This window comes from Cordyceps fumosorosea (assembly GCF_001636725.1).
Source record: "Cordyceps fumosorosea ARSEF 2679 chromosome Unknown scaffold_3, whole genome shotgun sequence".
NCBI lineage: Eukaryota > Fungi > Ascomycota > Sordariomycetes > Hypocreales > Cordycipitaceae > Cordyceps > Cordyceps fumosorosea.
The window spans coordinates 927,130-949,697 of record NW_017387303.1 but is presented as its reverse complement, the minus strand read 5'-3'; the positions used below and the strand labels follow the sequence as shown (position 1 = coordinate 949,697).

The following is a 22,568-nucleotide window of genomic DNA, read 5'->3' as shown; positions in this document are numbered from 1 at the left end:
CGGCAACCAAACACCAGAAATGTCATCACGTGATTTCTGTTGGAAAAGATCAACCTCCATTTGAGTCTTTTAAGTATTCACGAAAAAAGACAAATCAGACTGCCTCTTTGCGTGGTGATGGTCATAGGCTATGTCGGTCTCTGTACGTGTTGTACCTACATACATAGTTATATTTGTACATAGGAATAAGCTACCCACACCACTATACGCGCTGTGTACCACCCGAAAAAGAACGCGCGTTGGTAGCGCGTTGTTTCGCGTCTCCCTTGCAATACCCGTCGCCTCCCAGCCAACCGATGAGACTCCGCTTCCAAATGCCTGTCATAGCTTGCCCGGCTCGTGAGACAATCGACTTTCCACCACTTCTTGTGCAACGTCTGCTCTTTTGTAAATCTCTGTCCTCGATCGATTCTTGTTGTACATCCAAAAATCACCCCCGGCAACGAAGCTTGCCTTGCTCGAATTATACGCTACTGCAACCAGATCACGCTCGCACCTTCTACCGACTAGAGCTTGTCGAAGCTGTCCAACGTTCTTGCTTGACTGCCCTGGCTCGACCCTTCGAAATGGCTCGAACAGCAAGAGCGAGAGCGCCCCTCGCGGCCAAGCAGGGTCCTGCCCCTTCCATCGCCGCCTTCACCCGCGTCTCCAAAAGCCACGTCTTTTCCGACGCGACTGCCAAAAAGGTCATCGTCTCCTCGGCTGACCTGACAACTACTACGCCATCAAAGAAGCGCAAGGCGTCGTCGCCTTCTGGCAGCGATGCCTGTGCGCACTACATGCGCCGCAACATCTCCTTCAGCCCCAGCGATGACGAGGAGGACGAGAACCAGACCACCATCGAGCACCAACATGACGACGTCGCCCAGCGCAATACGAAGCGAGCCTGCAGGCGCCAAGAGCCCGCGTTCACGGCACAGTCAGAAAAGACACCAGTCAAGGCCGTCGTCGCTACACCTACCGCCAAGGGCAGGCCGGGCAAGCCGGTCGCCAAGACGCCCGTATCGAGAAAGCAAGCCGCGCACCGTCCGAGCGCCTCCACCATCATCAGCAAGTCGCGGCAGGTAGCAAAAGCCGGCCAGGCCAGGATTGACGCCTTTTGCACCAAGAAGCAGCAGCAAGCCAAGTCAGCAGCCGACAAAGATATTGATGCCGCCTTTCCGCCGCACCTCGCCGAGCTGGTGCGTCTGCACCGGGCGTTCCTCAGTTCGGTCGTTATGCAGATGGCACACACTCGCAGCGCCGTGCCGCTCGACATCCGTGAATTGGCCCCCAACATTGCGCGCTCGTGGCGCAAGCGTGCTGTCACCGTGGAGGACGTGCGTCGGTGCGTGGCCATCGAGTCTTCCGTGCAAGAGGACGGCATCAAGTCGCCTTTCATCGTCGCCGACTACGGCAAGGGCAAGGTGTGCGTCGAGCTTCGTGCCGGGAATGACGGCACCGCCATCAACGAGGCGCAACTGTGCCGGCAGTTTGAAAATAATCTAAAGATGCTCTGCACGGAAAGGGCTACTGATCAGATGGTGGATGTCGATGTGGCTCTCGAGGCTCTCTCGCTAGCAGAGCTTCCGCAAGCTGACCTGACGGATATGAACACGAGCGTCACGACGGCGGCTCTGCTGGCCAAGGGGCATAAGGCCCTCTCGGACTTGAAGAGCGACATGGCAGCAAAGCAGCAGGAGAGAGAGGCCAAGCAAAAAGCCGCAGCGGCACCGCTGCTCAATGCGGATGGGACTAAGATGAGCCTCCTCGACCGCCTTCGACACAAGCAGCTGGCTGCCGCCAACGCGCCGCTTCCGCCAACGGGACCCGAGCTACAGCGCCGCGCAGCCCTGAACCGCGTCGTCGACGTGGCGTCAACAATTTCCATGCTCAGCCTTTCCAACCCCGCCTCCCTGCCCCGCCAGGCCTTTACCATGGTCGCCATTGTCGAGAAGCTACGGGATTCGCTGCGCGTGCCCATGTCCAAGGAAGAGGGTGTAGATTGCATCCGCCTGATTGCCAAGGAGATTGCGCCCGAGTGGCTACGGATCGTGACTATTGGAGGGAGGGAGAATGTGGTGATTCAGCGAGGCGGGGAGCCCATCAGCCGGGCGATTCAGGAACGAGTACAAAGGCTCTTGTGAGAGTACAATGTGCGGAAGAGAATGTTTGAGATGTGAAATGAGTGGGATATCAGCAGAATGTGGGTTGCAGAAAATGATGATGTATTGGGTGTGTGGTAGCATTTGCATAAAGCACGGCGTCTGGGCATTACTGTTTTTTCCGGGTTTGAATTTGAAAAATACCATGGCATACATACATAGTCTAGTTGTCCAGAATAGAGACTCGAGTGATTCGAATCTATATCCAGGATGTGAAGGTTACAGTAAGCTCTTGTTACACTGGTCGATAGGTAAGGAAGATGTGTACGCCCATGATTTGGAGCGGAACCTAACGGAATGCTAGTAAAAGATGCAAGCCTGTGAAGCGATTTATGTTCTAGACGTCTTGACCGCTTATTATTATTCTCAACCATTGCCAACGTTGCATCACAGCATACCACAAGTGGGAAGCCCTTTTTTCCATGCATGATGCGATGCGACCAACCTCGCTCGGCTTCTTCGAGAACGGTAAATCGGCGATTTAACGGTGCCGCCGCCGCCGCCGTTGTCGCTTCTACCCGCAACCGTTCCTCGCCACCAAGAAAAAAAAAAGAAACTATAGTAATCAGCATTCTTACTATTGGACGGGTAGGACGGACAGCAAAACGTGCTCTGTAATAAATTACTGCCCATCTTGCCTGGCCCCCTCGTCTCGATCGGCACAGTAAGCCCAAATTATGCATCAGAGACGGATGCCGTGCCCATCGGACAGCATCTTATACTCCTGGTGCCCAATCAGGCTGGGGCGCCATCGCTACCCGTCTTCTATTTCATTTAATCATTTTTTTTTTTTACGGCCGGCCGATACCCATGGGATGCCGGCGCCGGCGGCGGTGCCCGACTCGCACGCAGACCCAGCCCAGCGTAGTATTCGGCTACTTGGACAAGTCCAAGCACAACAATGGGGAAACTGGAACAATTCAGTGTAGGGCTAATTGGCCAACAAGAGGGAAGGAGGAAAAATTCAAAAAATTACTGGCCCTTTCTTTCGTCTTTTCTGTGGCTTCGTAAAGCCCTTTTACACAACCTCGGGTCCCTCCGGTGCGAAGTCCGACGGCCGGGCCGTTTAAAACTAGACGACATCCCCGTCTGCACTGACGTTATCCTCATAGAGTTTTATTTTGCTTATTCTCATTGCATCCTCCTTGGACAAAAATCCTCTTTTTGAAGCAAAATTTGTTTTTTTCGTTAGAGCTCAGCAGGCATCAAAGTAATATCGCCTTTCACCGCAACGACACAGCACCGGCTACATCAAGATCCTCGGCTCGATATCTCCTGTTCGCCCCGAAGTGCTTCCTGGCTTATAAGTCGAAGCGCGGAATCGATTTCCGACTTCGCTACCGGATTTGGTCGAAAGTCTCCCGCCTTGGCATCCATTTGGGTTTTCAAACTTGGGCCCGGGGGTTGCATCTCGCTCCCATTAGCATAACCGGAAAGATTTGTCGCCAAAGAATTTCAAGCCTTCAATGGCAAGTCTCGCACGCCACACAAGCAAAATAAAGCGCACACACGCACACACCCTGCTGGGAGTCTGCACAGCATGAGCGTATTACAACCGGTGCCGTCCGTCGTGACGGCCGACAACGCCGCCATGTCGGGCCCGCACCGGACCATCTCCCGGCCCAACGCGGCCGCCGACGGCCACGACAGCAGCGACGATGCCGACGCCGACGACAAGTTCTACGAGGACGGCGAGGAGATCTACAGCAAGTTCTCGCCGGGCCGCAAGCGCATCATCGTCGCCGTGCTCGGCTTTGGCGCCTTCGTGGCCCTCGTCTCCAGCACCAGCGTGCTCCCGGCCGTGCCCGAGATCACGGAGACCTTTGGCAGCACCGACACGGTCGTGGAGATTAGCAACGCCATCTACATTGCGCTGACGGGCGTCGGGTGTGTGGTCTGGGGCCCCATGAGCCAGCTATATGGCCGTCGCGTGGTAAGTTGCAAGAACGCAGCAGCCGGGATGTGGAGGGATTGACTGACTAAATGTTTGTTTAGATCATCCAATGCGCTTGTGCATTTTTTTGCTGCATGAGTCTGGGGACTGCACTATCGCCCAATCTCGAAGCATTCTTCGTCTTTCGCGCCTTGTCTGCCATCGGAGGCTCTGCGCTGACTATTCTTGGCAACGTCATCATCAGGTATGCAGAGGTGGTCGTTGTCGATGTCTGCGCGCTGTGAAACGCAGTATTTCGTTCTTTTCCTTTGATGCACCGTGCCGAGAATGTTCTAACCTGTTTCCGTAGCGATATATATAAGCCAACTGAGAGAGCAACGGCCATCAGCTGGTATCTGTCGTGTACCGTTATTGGGCCGTCTTTTGGTCCCTTCATGAGTGGTCTCATCGTCCAATTTGCCAGCTGGCGCATCATATACTGGGTCCAGCTTGGCTGTGCCGTCGCGACTATGGCCGCCGGCTACTTCATGATTCCCGAGACGACGCACCATAAGCTGAGCGAAGACATGGCCCACCTCCCACGGCGCGATAAGATGGCCGCCGTGGCACGCAAAATCAATCCGCTCCGGTCCGTCAGTCTCCTCCGCTACTTAAACGTCGTGGCCGTCAGTTTTGCCTCTGCCGTCACGTTGTTCGCACTGTACTGCATGCTGGTCCCCATCCGCTTCGTGCTGAATCCGCGCTTCCATCTCGATTCGCCATTGCTGTCCGGCGTTTTCTACCTGGTGCCAGGCGCAGGCTGCCTCTGCTCAACAATGATAGCTGGCAGATATGGTGACTGGACTGTGAAGCGCTGGATCGAGAAGCGCGGTAGGCGTATACCTGAAGATAGACTCCGAGCCGGTATACCTGCTCTTGCCCTCCTCCAGGGTGGCGGAGTCTTGATATACGGGTGGACGGTTGACAAAGCGGTAGGGGGGATGCCTGCGCCGCTCATATTCCTCTTCGTTCAGGCTATAGGTCAAATTATAGCCTCGACCATGTTGAATACGTACTGCCTGGAGAACACGCCATCGCTCAGCGCTGATATTATCGCCATCTGCTGGCTAGTGCGGTACATCGGCGCCTGCATTGCTACAGCGGTCGCGCTTCCCATGATTCGGAGTATCGGTGTTGGCTGGACCATGACGATAAATACTGTCCTACTGGTCGTCAGCTCGTGTGCTTTAATGGCCACGGTAAGATGGGGCGAGAGCTGGAGGTCTGGCATAGTCCCAGAAGAGCAACCTGCCGCGTCGCAACCGGGCGGAGAAAAGGAATCTGCGGAAAAAGTATAGATAAGTCTCTAATTTAAAATCTGGCCTTGTACACCAGCCAGCATGCCATCTCAAATCCTAGCTCCAGTCTGAAAAAAGAAGGCGCTCTGTAGAGGCCGCACGGCAGCTCCCGGCGCTTTGAGTACGCCAAACGAGAAATTGCGTAGGCTCGACTCTCTGCAAGCACATGTGCGAGACGTTCCAGATTGACGGAGGATGTTCTAATTTCGTCGTGGGAAAGAAGGTTAATTATCGAGAGCAATGAGTAAATGCTGAGCCGACGCTCTAACAACAAGTTCTGCCGATGAAACGCACGTCTCATGGCGCAGTCACCTCCTGTTAATTCAGCGTAGATAAAATCGGAGGAGAACTGAGGTCGCACAGCCGGGCTTTGTTTCGAAACAACGAGCGACAGGGAGTACAAAAACTGCAGGAAAACAGAGAAGGGGGGAGGACAATGAGATTCAGCTGCAATAAAGAGGTAAGTATCAGCGTACATGTCTTGATAGATAGACATAATGCCAGTATAGTAATCAGCGTTAAGTGTAGCAGTCGCTTAGGCGGCGACGACTGGAAGGCCGGGGAGCCTATCGTGGAGATGTCTCAGAGTCAGAGGTGAGGCATGCAACAACGTCATTAGCTAGCGACCGCCGCCACTTTTTGGAAGGCTATGTCGATCACCGGGGGAGGATGTGCAGAGGTTCCAGGTCGAACACTCTCGCATAGATACCAAGCAGACGGTTTATGCCACCCTAAAAAGCCCGGCCATGTGAAACTACGGCAGTAGTAATGTCTTCTCTCATCAAGCTTGGAGGTTGAGAATGAGATCCGACTTTGGCTTGGCAATTTTGCTAGCGGCCCACGAATTCGTGATAAAAAGCATCCGATGGTGGATGGCTTGTTTGTTAGCTTTCGGAGAGAAAGAGAGAGTGTGGGCAGGGAGCGGGACGCCGCCACTCTTTGCTGCTCCTGTTTCGAAAAGCCCCTCTCGAGTACCCCAATGTTGGCCTTGTTGGACTCTCCAGGCCGCGCGTATGCGACGCAATATTGGTCCTTGTCTCCAGCGACAGCCATTGGATTTTGCCAGTTTTGGTTGTGGCGGGTGGATAATAATGAGGGGACCTTGAGTCGTTGGCGAAAAGCTTAGCATGGTCGAGCGTGTCGATCTAGCGGACTCCGAGTAACCACAACATCTCTCAACCAGTCGAATGTTCAGGATCCGCGAGGGCGTTTGACATTTTCGAGGTCGACCGAGGGCTTTTGTGCGTGAACCCGCAAGCCACCCTCCTCTGGTGGTGCCCGTTTGCCGTATCTTGAGTGGTCGTCTCGTTTGCTTGGGCTAGGTTTTATATTAGCAAAGGGAAGGAAGGATCGTCGTACAAATTCAACCTATCGTTTGATGATCCATGGCCCAGCAAGCGCCCCCATGATGGTAACATGGAGAACTTGGTCTCTTCGTGTCTCCGGCCCCAATATTTTGTATGTTTCGAGTTTTCATTGCTGCTTGCCGGCTCGGCTGTAGATCCGCAAGGTTGCCAGCTGCCAGCTGCCGGTTCGTCCGTCCATCCATTCAACAGGTAGTACTTCCAAACACCCGCCGCCCAGTTGGCGTCCCCTTCAACTTCACATCTACACTTCTATTTCTTGTTCTTTTTTTCTTTTCTTTTGACAATCTTCTCTATCTCGACGGTTCCTTCTACCTCATTTTTTCTACTGCTTCCGACGGCTTGCCGTCTTTCCATTCCCTACATAGGCGATATCACAGCACTGACGCTTGTCTGGTCACATATTGTCACAATCCGATGCCGATCCATTCCTTACATCGAGCAGGTTTCCTTTGAACTTATTCCTCAGTCTTTTCTTCCACCGAACCTTCATTAATATTTTTACTACCCATTTTTCTTTCCCGTGGCCTATTTCTTTATCCACATCCTTCTCGGCTTTTCGAAACAGCTGTCGGGGTAATGTGCGTGCACATTGGCTGAACGTACCAACCAGCCCATTTACATCAACCACGCAAACGAGGCCAGTAGTCCTCGAATTCAGCACAAATGGAGTCCAAACGCTCCTTTGTCAGCTTCAGCAGCGACTCGATTCCAGTGTCCATGGATCGCAAACGTGAACCACTGCTTCCTTACTCGGAGATAGTCTCTGAGAAGATGGCAGTCAAATTACGCAATCCACTTGGCCACTGTCTCTACAAGCGTATCATCATTTGGACTGCGCTGAGTTTGTTCATGGCTGCGTTTGTTCTGTTTGGCAAACATGACGGCACCGTACAACCTATTGCTTCTGGGCATGGTACTACCAAGACTGACGCTTCATTCCTCGACACCAACGAGCCGACCACCGAAGATTTCTACGAAGACAACGGCGAGGATTGGGCAAACGATGAAGCCCAGCGGATAATCGATGCCGCCAGCAAGGGTCAAGACCAGTTGCAAATTCAGGTGACACCGAGCAAGAACGAGAAGCGCCCCAGCCAGGACGAGAGCCGTGTCGCCGATCAAGAAGAAGACGGCGAGGATGATGAAAAATCCGCGGCAGATGACGTGAGGAGTGCTAATTCTCAGTTGCCACCATCTGAAAAATCTAACGGCAAAGGATCCAAGAGCCATGCAGGCGGTCAGTCCGGCACAGGTAATCTCGTCTCAGATGCCGATGAAGCCGGGCAAGATGATGAGGAATTGGAGGATGAAGACGTCCCTGAATACAACCAAAATGCCGAGGAATCAGAAATGAACCTTCTTTTGGAAGGCGAAAACACGGAGCAACTGAAACAGGAGCTAGAGAATCTGAAGAGAATGCCCTGGCTTCGTTTTCCTCAGTACGTACGCGAAACATTAATACCACCTGCTGCCAACTAACAAATTAGTCTTAATGCCTACTTTCACGGGCTCAAGACACTTGTCAGCAAGACTCTTCACAATCCAGAGTATCCAAATCCCGAGCGCAGCGGCCCCTTCAAAGGCCGAGTTCCACTGAGAAAGGAGGTTCCGAAGCCGGTACCGTACAGCCCATACGAAGAATCCGACAGTATTCAGACGTGCTATTTGGACAAAGAGAACAAAATTCCAGCACCCAACTTATACGCCTACAATGGCGTCCCCAGACACATGCCAGACCCCGCTCTCGGATCTTACAGCCTGTTTGGCATGCGCGACGATATCTGCTTTGACCGATTCGGCCGCTATGGTCCATACGGCCTTGGCTATCGTTTGGCTAAGGGCGGAACAAGCGTTGGTCTGAATACCGAAAGTTCTAACAGCGACACTGTTTGGGAAAAGTCTGGCCAAATAGACTACAGCTCCGTGGACTGGGGGAATGCACAGGAACGGTGCTCTGAGCGCCACTGGAGTCGCTACCGCCAAGTCGACCCCAAGACGGACGAACTTGAGGCTCCAAGTGACTCCAAGAAGAGCCGACAGGCTATCGTTATCCGTCTCTATACTGGTTTTAAATGGACCTATCTCGCTGTCCTCAACTTCCGAGCCCTCATCACGGAAGTCTCTCTCAAGTCTGGAGGCGAATATACAGTGCATTTTTTGATGCATGTGCGAGACGATGAAGCTCCTATCTGGTCGGACGACGTGACGGTTCAAAGAATCTTGGACACAAATGTGCCTCCAGAGTTTCACGACATGGTGTCTATGTGGAGCGAGGCTCAGATGAGATTGTTCTATCCGGGGAAATTCAGCGCGCCAATCCAGAATCCCAGCGGTGCAGACATTCATGGTGTCTATCGCAGTGCACACCTGCCCCTGCAAGTATTTTCTATGCAGCACCAAGAGTACGAGCACATTTGGAACTGGGAGATGGATATGAGATTCCTCGGGAACTACTACGAGCTCTTTGATCGCCTCGGCAAGTGGGCAGATAAGCAGTCACGAGTTCGCCTGTGGGAGCGCAGCGCCCGCTACTACATTCCGGCTCTGCACGGAGATTGGGACAACTTCACGGAGACTGTGGAGCGCCAGACGACCGATGAAGAAAGGCAGCACATCCTTGGGCCACTGCAATTTCACGGCAAGCGCCCCCTACGCCATGAGCAGCGCGGCGAGTCCATCCTCCCCGCAAGCTGTGCCGTTGGCAGGGACGAAAGCGAGTGTGGCGTTGGCGAACCGGCCGATCTCATTACGCTCAATCCTCTCTTCGACGCCGACAATTCCGGCTGGGTCTTCGCGTATGATACCACGGGCTACCCATCGAATCCCCCGCGACGATGCGCCATCATCACGGCTTCACGACTTAGCCGCCGGCTTCTCGCTGCCATGCATGAGGAGGTATGGCGCCACCACCATAGCATGTTCGCCGAGATGTTCCCCCCAAGCGTGGCGCTCCACCACGGCTTCAAGGCCGCCTACGCGCCGCACCCGTTGTACATTGACAGGGCGTGGAACCCACTCGGCGGCGCCGTCGACGAAGCGTTCAACGGCGGCCAGGACCACTCCACCTCCGGACCCGGGAGCCCGTTTGACCTGACCAACGAGCACAACCACAAGGGTGTCAGCTGGTACTACAACAGCGAGTTCTCCGGCCTCCTCTGGCGGCGGTGGCTCGGCTACGCGCAGCTGGACGGCCGCGGCCGGGGCGGCGGCGAGGGCAATCGTGGCACCATGCGCGGAGGGCGGGAGGAGGAGTCCAGGGAGGGGGGCACGGGGCGGATGTGCCTGCGGAGTATGCTGCTGCACCCCATCAAGTTTGAAGACCCGGATGAACGGTAGTGAGGATATCATCCTGGTGTCGTGTTCGGGGTTTGCTTGTACAGCGATTTGTGTAGGGAGGAAGTGAGAGAAACCATTGAGCATATCTTATCCTTTCTTTTTGTTTTATTACCCTTGTCTTGATCCTATTAGCACAATTTAGACTTCTAACACTCTTTGCTTCTACTTGAAGTTATTTTTGACTGACTTAGGCCTAGGGGCTGACTCTATATATCTGTGATTGTTTCTACTGACCAAAAACTGCATTGGTACGTTCTGTTCAAGAGTCGGGTTCGAAGGCGGTGTGCTTGCATTTCAACTCAGTAAAGCGGCTAAAAAGGTTCAACTAAACAACGACGAATCCTCCTCCTGTTCCGGGACCACGGCGAAGTCCAAAGATAAGAACAAAAAGTAGGTGCATGAAGAAGCATCTAAGCTAGGGGGAAGAGGAAGCAATAGCCAGCTCGCTCGCTTGTCGTCGCTTTCCCAACACCTATATTTCCTGTCCGTAACCAGCCCCATTCTTTTCCAGTTATTCCCAAAGTTGTTGCGTTCTCGGCCGCTACCCATCCCAATTCCCACCCGCTCATCCCAGCATCACAATCCCACAAGAAATCGCCAGAGACGTTTATCGCAGACTAGACATGAATACCAAATCAAAACCAAGCAGCAAAGCATAGACATAATCGCTAGACATCCAAACAAGGCAGCAATATCTCATGCTGCACCGGAAAGCACTCGCACCATCCCCACCGGGTAGACAACCTGCATGCGTGGTCCAACAACCAGATTGTAGCGTCAAGCCACCATCATTAATCAACCCGCCTAGCAAAGCTCATTAAACAGATAAACTCAACATGAAAAAGGTATCGAAGAATTAGGCATGAAATAAATGTCGCAGAACAAAGTTTACCTTCCCACGCCAGACGCCATCAGCGCCGTAGAATCACCCCTGGAGTCAGCAGAGAAAGACTGCGCGCCCAGTCCTGCGCGAACACAGATGTTGGCTCGAGAAGTTGTAGAAGCCGAACACTAGCTAGACTTTAGGGCAGAAAATAAACGTCAAAAGACTGTGATGTGTATAAGGATAGCAAAGTCGACTCGTCGAGTATGTGTCCAAAATGATAAAGAGGGGGAGCCGTGTGATTGGTGTGGCTCCAAGGATAGAACTCATCGGAGTCGTGTCAAACAGAGCAAAGGAGAAGAGAAGAAGGCAACAGAAGCTTCGTACATCATCAAGCAAGCTGAGCAAGTGTTCATGAACAGCAAACCGTAAGATAATGCGCAAGGGCATTTCTGAGAAGTAGTTTTCATCTCTCTTCTTTTACTTCTTAAGTGCAGCGTCATAAATAGCGACCAGCCCAGTAATAGCAGTGCCGACCAGAATGCCCTGATAGCCACCGTATACGGCGTTGTTGAGGCGGGCAACGGAGAACTCAGAGAGGAGGCCACAGAAAGTAACACCTTGGGCATAGACGACGTAGGACAGCAGGGCCTTGGCAATGCTGAAGGTAAGTGGATCAACGACGGTCTCGTTCAGAGCGCGGGCGCGGGTGCGGGGGCCAGAATGGCTGTTAGCAGAGATGTTAAAGAAGTAGCCAAAGATGCTTGGGACCAGAATGGCAGTGAAGACCCAGGTGAGGGCGGGAGACCAAAAGCTCGAGGTCAAGAGCAGGAACATATCGGGGAGGTAGACGTTGAAATCGCTAGTACCAATGGCGGAAATGGCGGGGATAGTGAAGGCAAAGCGGTTTGCGAGAATGGCGGGGCGAATATAGTAGAGTTCAAAGGCAGCAACGGAGAAGAGAACACTCGTGACGGTGCTGAGAGTCTCACGAGTAGCGTTAGAGGCTTCAGTGATGCCGCTTTCTTGGTAGATGGAGGCGACGCGCTTGCGCATAGCGACAGTGGAGCGGTCAACAGCAAAGGCAATGTCGGCAGGAGAAGCAGGAAGAGGGACTCGAGAGGCTACCTGGGAAAGACTGCGAGCGGGAGTGCGAAGTACGGCGGTCGAGTTGGCCCTGGTTGAACGTGATGTTGGTGAACTGTTCTCTTTTACGACACGAGTCGCCGGGGAGCAAAACAGTAGTGAGTGCAACTTACTCGGCAGCAATCTCTTCAGCAACTTTGGTCACTCTGCGCTTGGCAACCTTAAGGCCCTTCTCGACCTCCTCCTTGACAGTGTCCTTTTCCTTCTTAATAGGCGAACCGAGAGCCTTGGAGCGGCTGGTGAAGTAGCCAGCGAGATCGGGGTTGGAAGCGAAGCGCGAGGCATGCTGGGCAATGAAGTCGTCGAGGGCGGCTTCGAGATCACTCTTCTTGAGGTCCTTGTAGCTGCAGGCAAGTGGTTAGCTTATTAGCACGGGCGGTTTAACAGTACGAGGCGCAATAAGCGGCGTTGCAGTGGATAAGCTTGAAGGACAGCTGCACATGTCAGGGAAGGCGCAGCCAGGTTGCAGAGCATGTTGAAGGGGAGCGCGACCAAAAAGCGCATCGCCATGGCAAGGCGACGAAGCTGGGAATGTCATGTGGATGCGCGCAACGGGGCCTTGGTGGCGAACGCGACGGGTTTGGTGGCGACAGAAGCTGGAGCCATTTTGGCGCAAGGAGATGCGATGCGATGCGATGCGATGCGATGCGATGCAGGCAGAGCAAACGCGCCGGGGGCGGTGGCGCGACAGAAGGGCCAAGGAGCAGTAACCGCAAGTTGCGCCAACTAAAGCCCGGAGCGCAAGGTGAAAAGGAAAGGAAAAAAATGAAAAGGAAAAACTCACCTCTTGAGACCAATCTTGTCAGCAATCTCAGTGAGCTCGGTCTTTTTCTTGGCCTTGAGCCAGGCGTTTGTGTTGTTTGAGGCGGACATGGCGGCGGCGGAGGTGGGCGGCGAGATGGAGCGCGCGAATTCGTCCAAGTCCTTTGTTTGCCTTTACCGGAGGAAGAAATGCACAGTAAGCTATTTGAAGCTTGCCAAAGAAGATATGTTAGTTTTTGTGTGGGTAAAAGTGTCGCGAGAACAGGTGACGCGAGAGAGCCCCCAAAAAATAGAGACAGATTGAATGACACGATTGTGCTTTTCTGTTTAGATGAGAAGGAAGAAATGGGAGATGGGAGGGGGGGAAAGAAGTAGTACAGGTAAGTAGGCAAGAGAGGACCTTGGATTATGGGCAGGTGGGCGGCGGTGGGCAAGTACCTACCTACCAGCTCCGCAGGTACCTTGTTCGCGACAGCTTCCAGCACAGAGCCAAAAAATGGACGATTGGGTGTGGAATGACGGAAAGCAAATGGGATGCTTGACAAGGCCAAAGAAGCGGAAGAAAATGGGGAGGCTGGGGAACCAATAGACGATACAAGACGACTGATTGACTGGTTGCGATGAGGCCATACTAAAAAGCTCTTGTTGTTTACCTTGATTGTTTTAGGAAATGGGCGTGTCTGCAGCACCGTCTAGCGCTCGTCGGCAGTCGACGTCCACAGCACTAACACCAGCAGAGAAAGCAGCACCAATGGCCGAAAGCAGCGGGTGTGTATGGTCAAGTTATAGCGGGTCGGGGGTGTGTTGTTGCCAGAGGGACTGGGCGGGACAGCTTTTATTACTTCGCAAGATGAAAGACGAAGAGTAATTGATTGGAAGGCTGGCTCAAGTCCGCAGATCTCTCGGTGAGAATGAATGGCCTACTAACTGTTGTCGAAGAGAAAAATGAAGACTAAATTACCCAATCAAAATCTTCCTGGGTGGCAGACATGAGATGACAAGGGTTGAAACGTGCCTCTGCCTGTCTGCGACGCGTGCAAACGCGACCAGCCGGACTGCCAGCTGCCAGTCCACTTGCCAGCTGCCCACTGCCAACCCTCCGCCAGTCAGGATTACCTCTTTTCTTTGCCATCTGTCGGGTCCCTCCGTTTGCTTCCCGCCCCCGCTGGTTTATCGGCTGTCGGCAGCGCCATAATCATGTAAAAACTAGCGTCTATCCGTAAACCAAGATGCCCTCACTCCGATTGAGAAACCTCATCGTCCAGCCGTAATATATCTTGCATCAAGCCATCCTTCATACATGCACATGCAGGCACCAAAGCTAGCAATTCAGTCAATCAATCCATCCACCGCACAAATCTCTCTTCTCCACGTCTCGCAATCCTCAGTCCAATTTGCTGCCCATCCGCCAGTTTCAGTGTCGTCGTCGTTCGTGCCGTCTTGAGAGCCTCCAATGCTACACATCGCGCCTCAAGATACAACGCCCGTTCCGCGCTTCTCTCCCGCACATCCGCCATGTCCTCCACCTCCCCGCCATCGTCCACCGCGAGCTCAATACTATGACCCCGAAATAGGACCGCCAGCGTCGCCATGAGCTCCGTCTGCGCGATCCGTCGTCCAATGCAGCTCCGGGCCCCGTCACTAAACGGCACGTACGCTCCCGCCACCGGCCGGAACAACTTCTCGCTCATCGTGGGGCCCGCAATGTTGTCGTACGAGGCTTCCTCGTCCTTGTCCGCCACGCTGCTTTTCGCTCCGCCTTGGCCTTCCTGCTTGGATTTCCGGAACCAACGCTCTGGCAAGTAGTCCTCAATATCCGTCTTTCCCGTTGCGTACCGGCTCGGTCGCGTTGGCCAGTATCGTGCGTCCCGTGCCGTGTCTAGAATGCCGAGGAAAACCGGCATGCCCGCAGGTATCGTGTACTGCTTCCCGTCCAAGGTCACCGCCTCGTCCTGCGCTGCCATCTTGGGTAGTATCACCGTTGGCGGCAGCAACCGCAAAGTCTCATACATGGCCGCCCCAACATTGCTCGCCAGGAGGGCGGGGACCACTTTCGCATACTCCCACGCACTCGGCTCCGTGTCGCCCAGCACTTCGTCCAAATCTTGTTGCAACCGCCGCTGCGCCTCTGGAAAGCATGCCAGGAAGACGATTGTGAAAAACAACGCGTTAGCCGTCGTTTCGTGCCCAGCCAGTTGCAAGATGAACGAGTTACCAATAATGGCCTCGCGGTCCAGTGCAGTGCCGTCGTTGCCCGTCCGCACCAGGTGGCCTAGAAAGTCCATGCCGAGACTTTTCATCTCCCCTCCGGCTTGCTTATCCTCGAGCAGTCGCTTTTCAAGCAGCTCGTTTGAATATTTCAGGTAATCACGTGCCTCCCGACCAGCTTGTCTTGCGCTCGCGAGCGGCATCCAGCCTGCGTTTCTCGTTAGTGTTTCGTTCCTCCTTACGCTGCTAGCATCCCGCAACACCAAAGTCGCGACGTACCGAGGAGCCATATGGGAAATATCACCACGTAGATGATATGATGCAGCACACCCCCGATAGCATCCAAAAACGCGACCTGATAACCCTCTGGCGCCGTTAACGATGAAAACTTTGTCAACGTCGCATCTGTGTCTTCGGGTTGTGTCTCGCACGGCCAGAGCATTCGCAGTCCAAAGCCAACATAGCTGATGATATGTAGCGTCAGCTTGGTTGCGTCTTCGTGGACAGACAACAGCATTTTGCCGCCCGCGCGCTTTTCTTGCGCCGTCCCCGCCACCCCTTGAGAATCCCCTGTCCATTTTCGCAGCATGCTCAGGCTCTGTCGTACAGACTCTTGGAAAACGAGCGCTGTGTTGGACTCAGTGAACGCACCCGACGCCAGCCGTCGGTGGCGTCGCCATTCGTGACCTTCGGTAACAACGAGATTCGGGCCAAACACAGCAAGCACCTTGTACGCGGGCGTCCACTTGGGGAAGCGCTCCCGTTGGCTCATGATCCAGTGGTTGAGCTCCGCGTTGGATACGTGCATCACCATGAGGCCGGGGCTGACAATAATGAAGGCGTCGCCGAGCCAGTCGCGCCACAGGTGTCGGTTGTAGTACGGCTGGTGAATAATCATGGCCCTGACATTACTATGTAAGTGAGAATCCTGGAAGGTTTTCTGTCCTTGAATCACGAAAACAAGACTGACTCGACGTAAAGAAGCCACCCCTCAGGCAGAGAGACCCAATTCACAATGGTTCTCGCCAATGTGTAGAGGTGATGGCCAATTGGAAATCGTATAATACATGCTATTCGGTTGAAGAAGCACCGCACGTGTCAGCTTTGTGGGTACAGTATCCAAAATCCATCGCGCCATAGGGCCATACATACGGACTACAATGTACCGGAAGCCGCTCCTCCTTGCCTCGGAGATGTTGCGCAGCAGACTCATCACCTGGTTCACCGCCACACACAGGCACAGGAGCACCAGCGCAGAGACAGTGGCGCCCATGATGAATGCAATGTTGAGGGCTGCAAGGTAGGAAACAAAACCTATGGTGAAATGAGAGAGAGAGAGAGTAGGACAATGAGGTGGGGGAATCGGCATTATATACCTGAGGAGCGTCTTCTCGAGAGATGAAGAGGGTGTGGTGCGGTGCGACAAGCACAAACAAATCCGGATACTCGTACAGCATTCCCGCAAATCCTGCAAAAATCCTTAGGTGGCGTCCTTGCATGACATTATGAGAGCTCCCTGGGCCCAGCTGCACACCCTCTTCTGGGAAGGAGAAATCCTCGGGTCAAATCTACGGTAGATACGCGTACATCTAAGTACTGTATACCCCGTAAGATGTAGCGTCAAACGTCGCTCGGTCCGGTTCTCCGTGCCCATCCACGCAAGAGCAGCGCTGCCCTCTGTGTTTTATTAACCCGACAAAGAGGTATCTTTCACTTAAGCACATGCAAAGCTCGCCCAAATACGTTTCTTTCCTCGCCTATCGCCAAGTGTGTATATGCGTTGGCATGCCCTTCCAGGCCTTGTCCCGTGTTGAGCAACCGCGTCAATGAATGCACCCAACCCTGGCTGCCCCCTCCTCTCCTTCCTGTCTCTTCGCGGAGACAGGGCCAGGGTCCTTGCTCGCCTACATGTTGCTCAAGAAAGGGGGAAAAACCCCCGTAATAAGGAAATAGAACAGAAGAGTGAAAAGAAGAGCGGATGAAAGGAATGAATAGCGCGCTCGCGCCCTCTCCATCCCAGGGACGCGGGGGCAAGTAGATTTTGCTCGAGGGGGTTCTCAAAAGATCCGGTATGCTGATCCATGAATGTCTCTGCATCACTGCATGAGCTGAGCCCGCAACACGGGAACTGTTTTGACCGCATATCACGCAACCATCCTCTCCCGGTGGGCAGAGCCAGCCCGGCCTGCAAGTCTCACTTACACGGGATGGGTGCTGTGCCGCGAGACATTTTTGGCATGAATAAGGCAAAAACATTGTAATGAAAAAATTGTATAAAGGAAACTATTCGAAAAAAAAAAATACGAAAACCTGTGCGGGATATTTACGCCATTTGCTGTTGAAGAAATATATATCATGCCCCCCCTTTGGATAAATTTGTTCATTTCATTTACCCCAACCTCTTTTCCCCCTTAAGTCCCGTTCAATTCCCGAAAATGCTAGAAATGATACGTTGAGTGTCTTGCAGACAATGCATATGAACCCCAGTCAAAGTGTTAAAGAACTTGGGTGTTTAAATATTGTTAGTAAAAAATGATGGAGCAGGGCTTCGTCCCTTAAAAGAGGCCATCAATCTCGCCAGTCTCCAAATCAACATCGACGTTGAGGTAGCCGGGAGCAGTCGGAAGGCCGGGGATGGTCTGGATATCAGCAGCCAGGGCGTACAGATAACCAGCACCAGCGGCCATTCGGACATCACGGATGGGGATGGTGAAGCCGGTAGGGGCACCCTTCAGGTCAGGGTCGTGCGACAGCGAGTATTGGGTCTTGGCAATGCAGATGGGAAGGTTGCCGTAGCCTTGTTTGGTGTACGTGTCAACCTTCTTCTGGGCCAGCTCGCTGAACTCGACGGCAGCAGCGCCATACATCTTCTTGCCAATGGCCTCGATGCGCTCCTGCACCGTGCCATCGAGATCGTATGTAAGGGTCAGCTCCTTGGGCTTCTCGCTAGCGGCAATGACACCCTTGGCCAGGTCAACAGCCCCGACACCGCCCTTGGCCCAGTGGTCCGACAGGATAGCATCCTCGGCACCAGCTGCGATGGCCTCCTCACGGACAACTTGGATTTCGGCATCGGTGTCGGTAGCAAACTTGTTGATGGCGACAACGACAGGCACTCCAAACGACTTAGCGTTGGCAATATGCTTCTTGAGGTTAACGCAGCCAGCGCGCAGAATTTCGACATTCTCCTCCTTGTAGACGGCGTTGAGAGGAGCACCGGGGGCGATGGGAGGACCGCCTCCGTGGACCTTGAGAGCACGGACGGTAGCCACGACGACAACAACGTCGGGAACGAGGCCGGAGGCGCGGCACTTGATGTTGAAGAATCTCTCGCCGCCCATGGTAAAATCAAAGCCAGCCTCCGTCACGACGAAACCAGCCTTCTCGTTAACATCTTCATCAGGCTCAGTACCAGCAAGCTTAAGAGCAAGTCTGTCAGCAATGATAGAGCTCTGGCCAATGGAAATGTTGGCGAATGGGCCAGCATGAACGAACACCGGGGTACCCTCAAGCGTCTGCATCAGGTTGGGCTTGATGGCGTCCTTCATGAGAGCAGTCAGGGCACCACCGGCGCCGATATCATCACAAGTGACCGGGTCACCCTTGCGAGAGGTAGCAACGACCATGCGACCGAGACGCTCGCGCATGTCAGCCAGGCTTGTGCTGAGGGCCAAGATTGCCATGCATTCACTGGCAACGGAGATGTCGAATCCAGTCTCGCGGGTCTGGCCCTTCTCGGTAGGGGCGGTACCGACGGTGATGCCGCGGAGGTGGCGATCGTTGACATCGAGAACACGCCTCCAGGTAATGGTCTCGGGATCAATATCAAGACGGGCAAAGCGACCAATTTCCTCCTCGGTGAGGTCGTCGGGGTTCACCTTGTCGATGCCGAGCTTCTTGAGACGGCGGAACATGATGGGAGCAAACTTGCGCACACCGTTCTTGGGTGGGACAAGACGACGGAAGAGCGCGGCATCTTTCTGGGTGTTCTCGTGGAAGATACGGGTCTCGATAGCAGCTGCCAACAAGTTGTTGGCGGCGGTAATGGCGTGGATATCACCAGTCAAGTGCATGTTGAACTCGTCCATGGGGATGACCTGACTATAACCACCACCAGCGGCACCGCCCTTGATACCGAAGGTGGGGCCCTGGCTAGGCTGACGGACGTTGGCGAAAGTCACACGGCCAACATGAGCGCCCAGAGCCTGGGCAATTCCCATTGTGGTGGTAGATTTGCCCTCACCGAGCGGAGTGGGGGTAATGCCGGTGACGACGACGTAGCGGCCATTCTTGCGGTGCTGAAGACGCTCCAAAAGGCCAAGGTCAACCTTGGCCTTGTAAGCGCCGTAGGGCTCGAGCTCATGAGAAGCGATGCCAACCTCCGAGGCAATACGGGTGATCTGCTTCGGCGTCTGGGCACGAGAAATGGCAATGTCGGAAGGCACAGGTTCGAGGAGCTTGAGTGGCAGAGGAACGGTCTTGCGGAGCTTCTCATTCTCAAAAAAGACGTTGGTGGCCTCGACAACATTCTCAAGAAGCATAGCTACAGTCATGGGGCCGACACCACCAGGAACGGGGGTGATGACGGAGGCGACCTGGGAAGCAGACTCAAACTCGACATCACCGACGAGGCGTTGGCCAGACTTCTTGCTAGCGTCAGGAATGAAGTTGGTGCCAACATCAATAACAACTGCGCCTTCCTTGAGCCACTCGCCCTTGACAAAGTGAGGAGAGCCAATGGCAGCGATGACAATATCGGCTGCCTTGATGTGGTTCTCGAGACCAGCGGTCTTGGAGTGGCAAACTGTGACGGTGGCATCGGCGTTGCGCAGCAGATAGCTGACAGGGCTACCGACAATGTTGCTGCGGCCAATGACAACGGCATACTTGCCAGCCAGCTCGACGCCAGCCTCCTTCAAGAGGTGCATGACACCCTTGGGGGTGCATGGTGTGAAAATGGGGGTGCCGCCGCGCTTGGCGAGCTCGCCGATGTTAGTGGTGCCGAAGCCGTCGACGTCCTTTTCGTCGGCGACTGCCGAGGTGACGGCGTAGTCGGAGAGGTGAGCAGGCAGGGGCAATTGGACAAGGATGCCGTTGACGGAGGGGTTGTTGTTAAGGCGGCGGATCAGGTCGAGGATCTCGGGCTCGGAAGTTGACTCGGGGAGGGAAATGAGCTCGCAGTCAATGTTTGCCTGCGGAGGATTAGAAAGCTGAGTCGCGCTAGACGGGGGCGGATGAATAGCAGTGAGCATACCTCTTGTGCAGCCTTGAGCTTCATACGAACATAGGTGCCTGCGGGGATGTGAGTGAGTTTGCGGGTGGGTTGGGTGATTGCGGGAGTTGAGACGAACTGGAATCGGGACGGTCGCCGACTATGGTGAGAGCGAGTTAGCAGCTTTTCAATGAGATGTAAGACTATATTGAGGAGATGTCGAGCTTAAAGGGCATGATTGATGCAGATAAAGGCATGGTTCGTGGCAACATTGATAGCATTCGTACCTTGGACAATCTTGAGGGAGGGGCGGTAGCGGGGGTTCAATTTTTGACACTCGGCAATCTCGCGGCCGATGCGCTCGCGGATGCTCTTGGCAATGGCATTGCCATCGAGTTTGGTGGCTACCATGGCTGCTGGTGTGGTAGAGAAGAAGCGTCCTGTACCTCGGCGACGATGGGAGAAGGGGAGGAGAGGAAGAGCCGACTCGGAGGCGTGAGGACGTCGTCGGGAAGAAAAAGTCGAGCAGTCGGCGGGAGAATGAGGAGGAGGGGCAGATAGCGGGGTGGGATTGAAATTATTAGCGCTAGCTTCAGTGGCCGCTACAGGGCTGCTGAAGCTGGAAAAGGTTCCAGGGTAGCTGCAAACAGCGTCGCCTGCAGCAGCCACAGACAACCACCTTGAGCTCGACGCGGTTGGCGACAACACCACCTTGATGAGGCTGCCGCTACTGCTGCTGCCGCCCATCGATCGGCTGCTGCTGAGCCTCATACCCTGCTGTCCGTATCTCCCGCACGCTCTCGCGGCAGCGCTCGCCTGGTTGCGGCAGAACATGGTCGTTGACTTGTCGTCTAACGTCGATGGTGCGTGTGTGTTTGCCGTTCGTTCGTGGACGAGAGAAGAAAACAAAACCAACAGCCAGGGAAAAAAAAAGGTTCAATGACTATCCAAGCTTTTGGTCTAGTCTCGTAATCCGCCGACCTCGACCAACGATCGCGTGAGGAAAAAAATTGCTTCGCCCAGTCTAGTGTTGAACTGACTCGGCTGCACTGGCTGGCCTCCCGGGCGGAACGGTGGAAAAGAGAAGCCTCAGGGCTCGAAAAAGCTTGTCGCCCTCACCCAATTGGTTCGTCAGTGCCTCCGAATCTGACTCCTTGCCTGTTCTTCGGCTTCGGCAACCCTTGTCGGTCGAGATCCGCTGCGGATACTGTGACAAACAAGTCTCGATGACGGTATCGGCGTTTTTTTCTTCAACGCCTTCGCCTTTTCTTTCGGGTCCCTTTGATAGCTGAGGTTTTTGTTTTTCGGCTCGTCGCTGTTCCACTCGTTTCGGTTCTTCAACGGCAAAGGCTCCGCCCTTTTGATCTGTGGAGGACAGAAGAGGTCACCGAGCCAACCCCCGCCGAACAAGCCCAACCCGGATGACTTCTGTCTTATATATACCACGCGAGTTATGCACAAGAAGCCTGCTAGTTATGCGGGGAAGTCGAGCGACGGCATAACTTCGTAAGCTGCTCACCCCCTGGACGCGGTGACCTACCGTCTAACCTCACAATCTCCGCTGATTCCGTACAACGCTCCGAGCCATATGGCTGACGCCCTCCCACCTCTTTGTCAAAGGCACAATCTTATGACAAACGACAATGCGGCATCCCGGCGCACTGCTCCAGCCGTGTCCCGCCGCGTTCCAGGAGGGTGGCAGCTGCCCTTACCCACCAACGCCACCATGCTGGGGTGCGCTATAATTAGGCTGTGCTAGGAGACCGTGTGAGATGATCAAAGCTGATACCGGAGCCTTTCATGTCAGGTTCCAGAAGCAACGGTACAGTGTCAGATCTGAATTGGCGGTGGTAAGTGGGAAAGTAGCTATCTGGGAACGCAGGACTAACCAAGCATCATCGTCAAACAAGCAGTGCAGCGCTGCCATCTCCCGTCACGGACTTGTCTTCCTTCCTCGAATGAACCGGCTGGTTAGTGGCCGGCGCAGCCGCCCATTGTTACACACAGAATACAGTAAAGCATCGACTAGAGTGCATGCCATTGGCACTTTCTACCAACTAATGCGTCATGCAAAGTCCTCCCAAGTTCTGGGCCAAGGGAGACTAATTTTGAATTAATTACTGCCGAACACATGGCAACGCCACCCCTTCGCTGACTTCCAACGAAGCATTGCTTTACATTGAGACTGGCCAGTCTGTCATCCAACCGCAGCAAATGGAAGGCTATGAATCCCTAGCAAAATGCCTGGCATCTCATCCGTTAGCAAACATCGCAGGTGTTTCAGTACTATGCCCTTGTCAGCGCCTTGGAATTCCACTTGTTGCCGTCCTGGTTCACTT

At 54.1% G+C, this 22,568-nt stretch overlaps 6 protein-coding genes across 6 annotated transcripts; 3 read left to right on the top strand and 3 right to left on the bottom strand.

Moving 5' to 3' along the window:
• Window positions 1–566: 566 nt before the first annotated feature.
• ISF_01994 (hypothetical protein) lies at window positions 567–2,126 on the top strand (the record flags this gene model as incomplete). The annotated part of the gene is made up of 1 exon (XM_018845601.1): window positions 567–2,126. The coding sequence occupies one exon, from the start codon at window positions 567–569 to the stop codon at window positions 2,124–2,126; it is 1,560 nt and encodes a 519-aa protein (XP_018707324.1).
• A 1,558-nt stretch (window positions 2,127–3,684) lies between these two features.
• ISF_01993 (Major facilitator superfamily transporter) lies at window positions 3,685–5,375 on the top strand (the record flags this gene model as incomplete). The annotated part of the gene is made up of 3 exons (XM_018845600.1): window positions 3,685–4,077; window positions 4,140–4,282; window positions 4,388–5,375. The coding sequence occupies 3 exons, from the start codon at window positions 3,685–3,687 to the stop codon at window positions 5,373–5,375; spliced, it is 1,524 nt and encodes a 507-aa protein (XP_018707323.1).
• A 2,030-nt stretch (window positions 5,376–7,405) lies between these two features.
• ISF_01992 (hypothetical protein) lies at window positions 7,406–10,078 on the top strand (the record flags this gene model as incomplete). The annotated part of the gene is made up of 2 exons (XM_018845599.1): window positions 7,406–8,181; window positions 8,230–10,078. 2 exons carry the CDS (start codon window positions 7,406–7,408, stop codon window positions 10,076–10,078), a joined length of 2,625 nt encoding a protein of 874 aa, XP_018707322.1.
• Window positions 10,079–11,381: 1,303 nt separating this feature from the next.
• ISF_01991 (hypothetical protein) lies at window positions 11,382–12,920 on the bottom strand (the record flags this gene model as incomplete). The annotated part of the gene is made up of 3 exons (XM_018845598.1): window positions 11,382–12,078; window positions 12,161–12,391; window positions 12,832–12,920. 3 exons carry the CDS (start codon window positions 12,918–12,920, stop codon window positions 11,382–11,384), a joined length of 1,017 nt encoding a protein of 338 aa, XP_018707321.1.
• Window positions 12,921–14,146: 1,226 nt separating this feature from the next.
• ISF_01990 (Cytochrome P450) lies at window positions 14,147–16,290 on the bottom strand (the record flags this gene model as incomplete). The annotated part of the gene is made up of 3 exons (XM_018845597.1): window positions 14,147–15,225; window positions 15,297–15,919; window positions 16,184–16,290. 3 exons carry the CDS (start codon window positions 16,288–16,290, stop codon window positions 14,147–14,149), a joined length of 1,809 nt encoding a protein of 602 aa, XP_018707320.1.
• Window positions 16,291–17,572: 1,282 nt separating this feature from the next.
• ISF_01989 (C-1-tetrahydrofolate synthase) lies at window positions 17,573–21,063 on the bottom strand (the record flags this gene model as incomplete). The annotated part of the gene is made up of 4 exons (XM_018845596.1): window positions 17,573–20,209; window positions 20,272–20,309; window positions 20,369–20,389; window positions 20,517–21,063. 4 exons carry the CDS (start codon window positions 21,061–21,063, stop codon window positions 17,573–17,575), a joined length of 3,243 nt encoding a protein of 1,080 aa, XP_018707319.1.
• Between the last annotated feature and the right edge of the window lie 1,505 nt (window positions 21,064–22,568).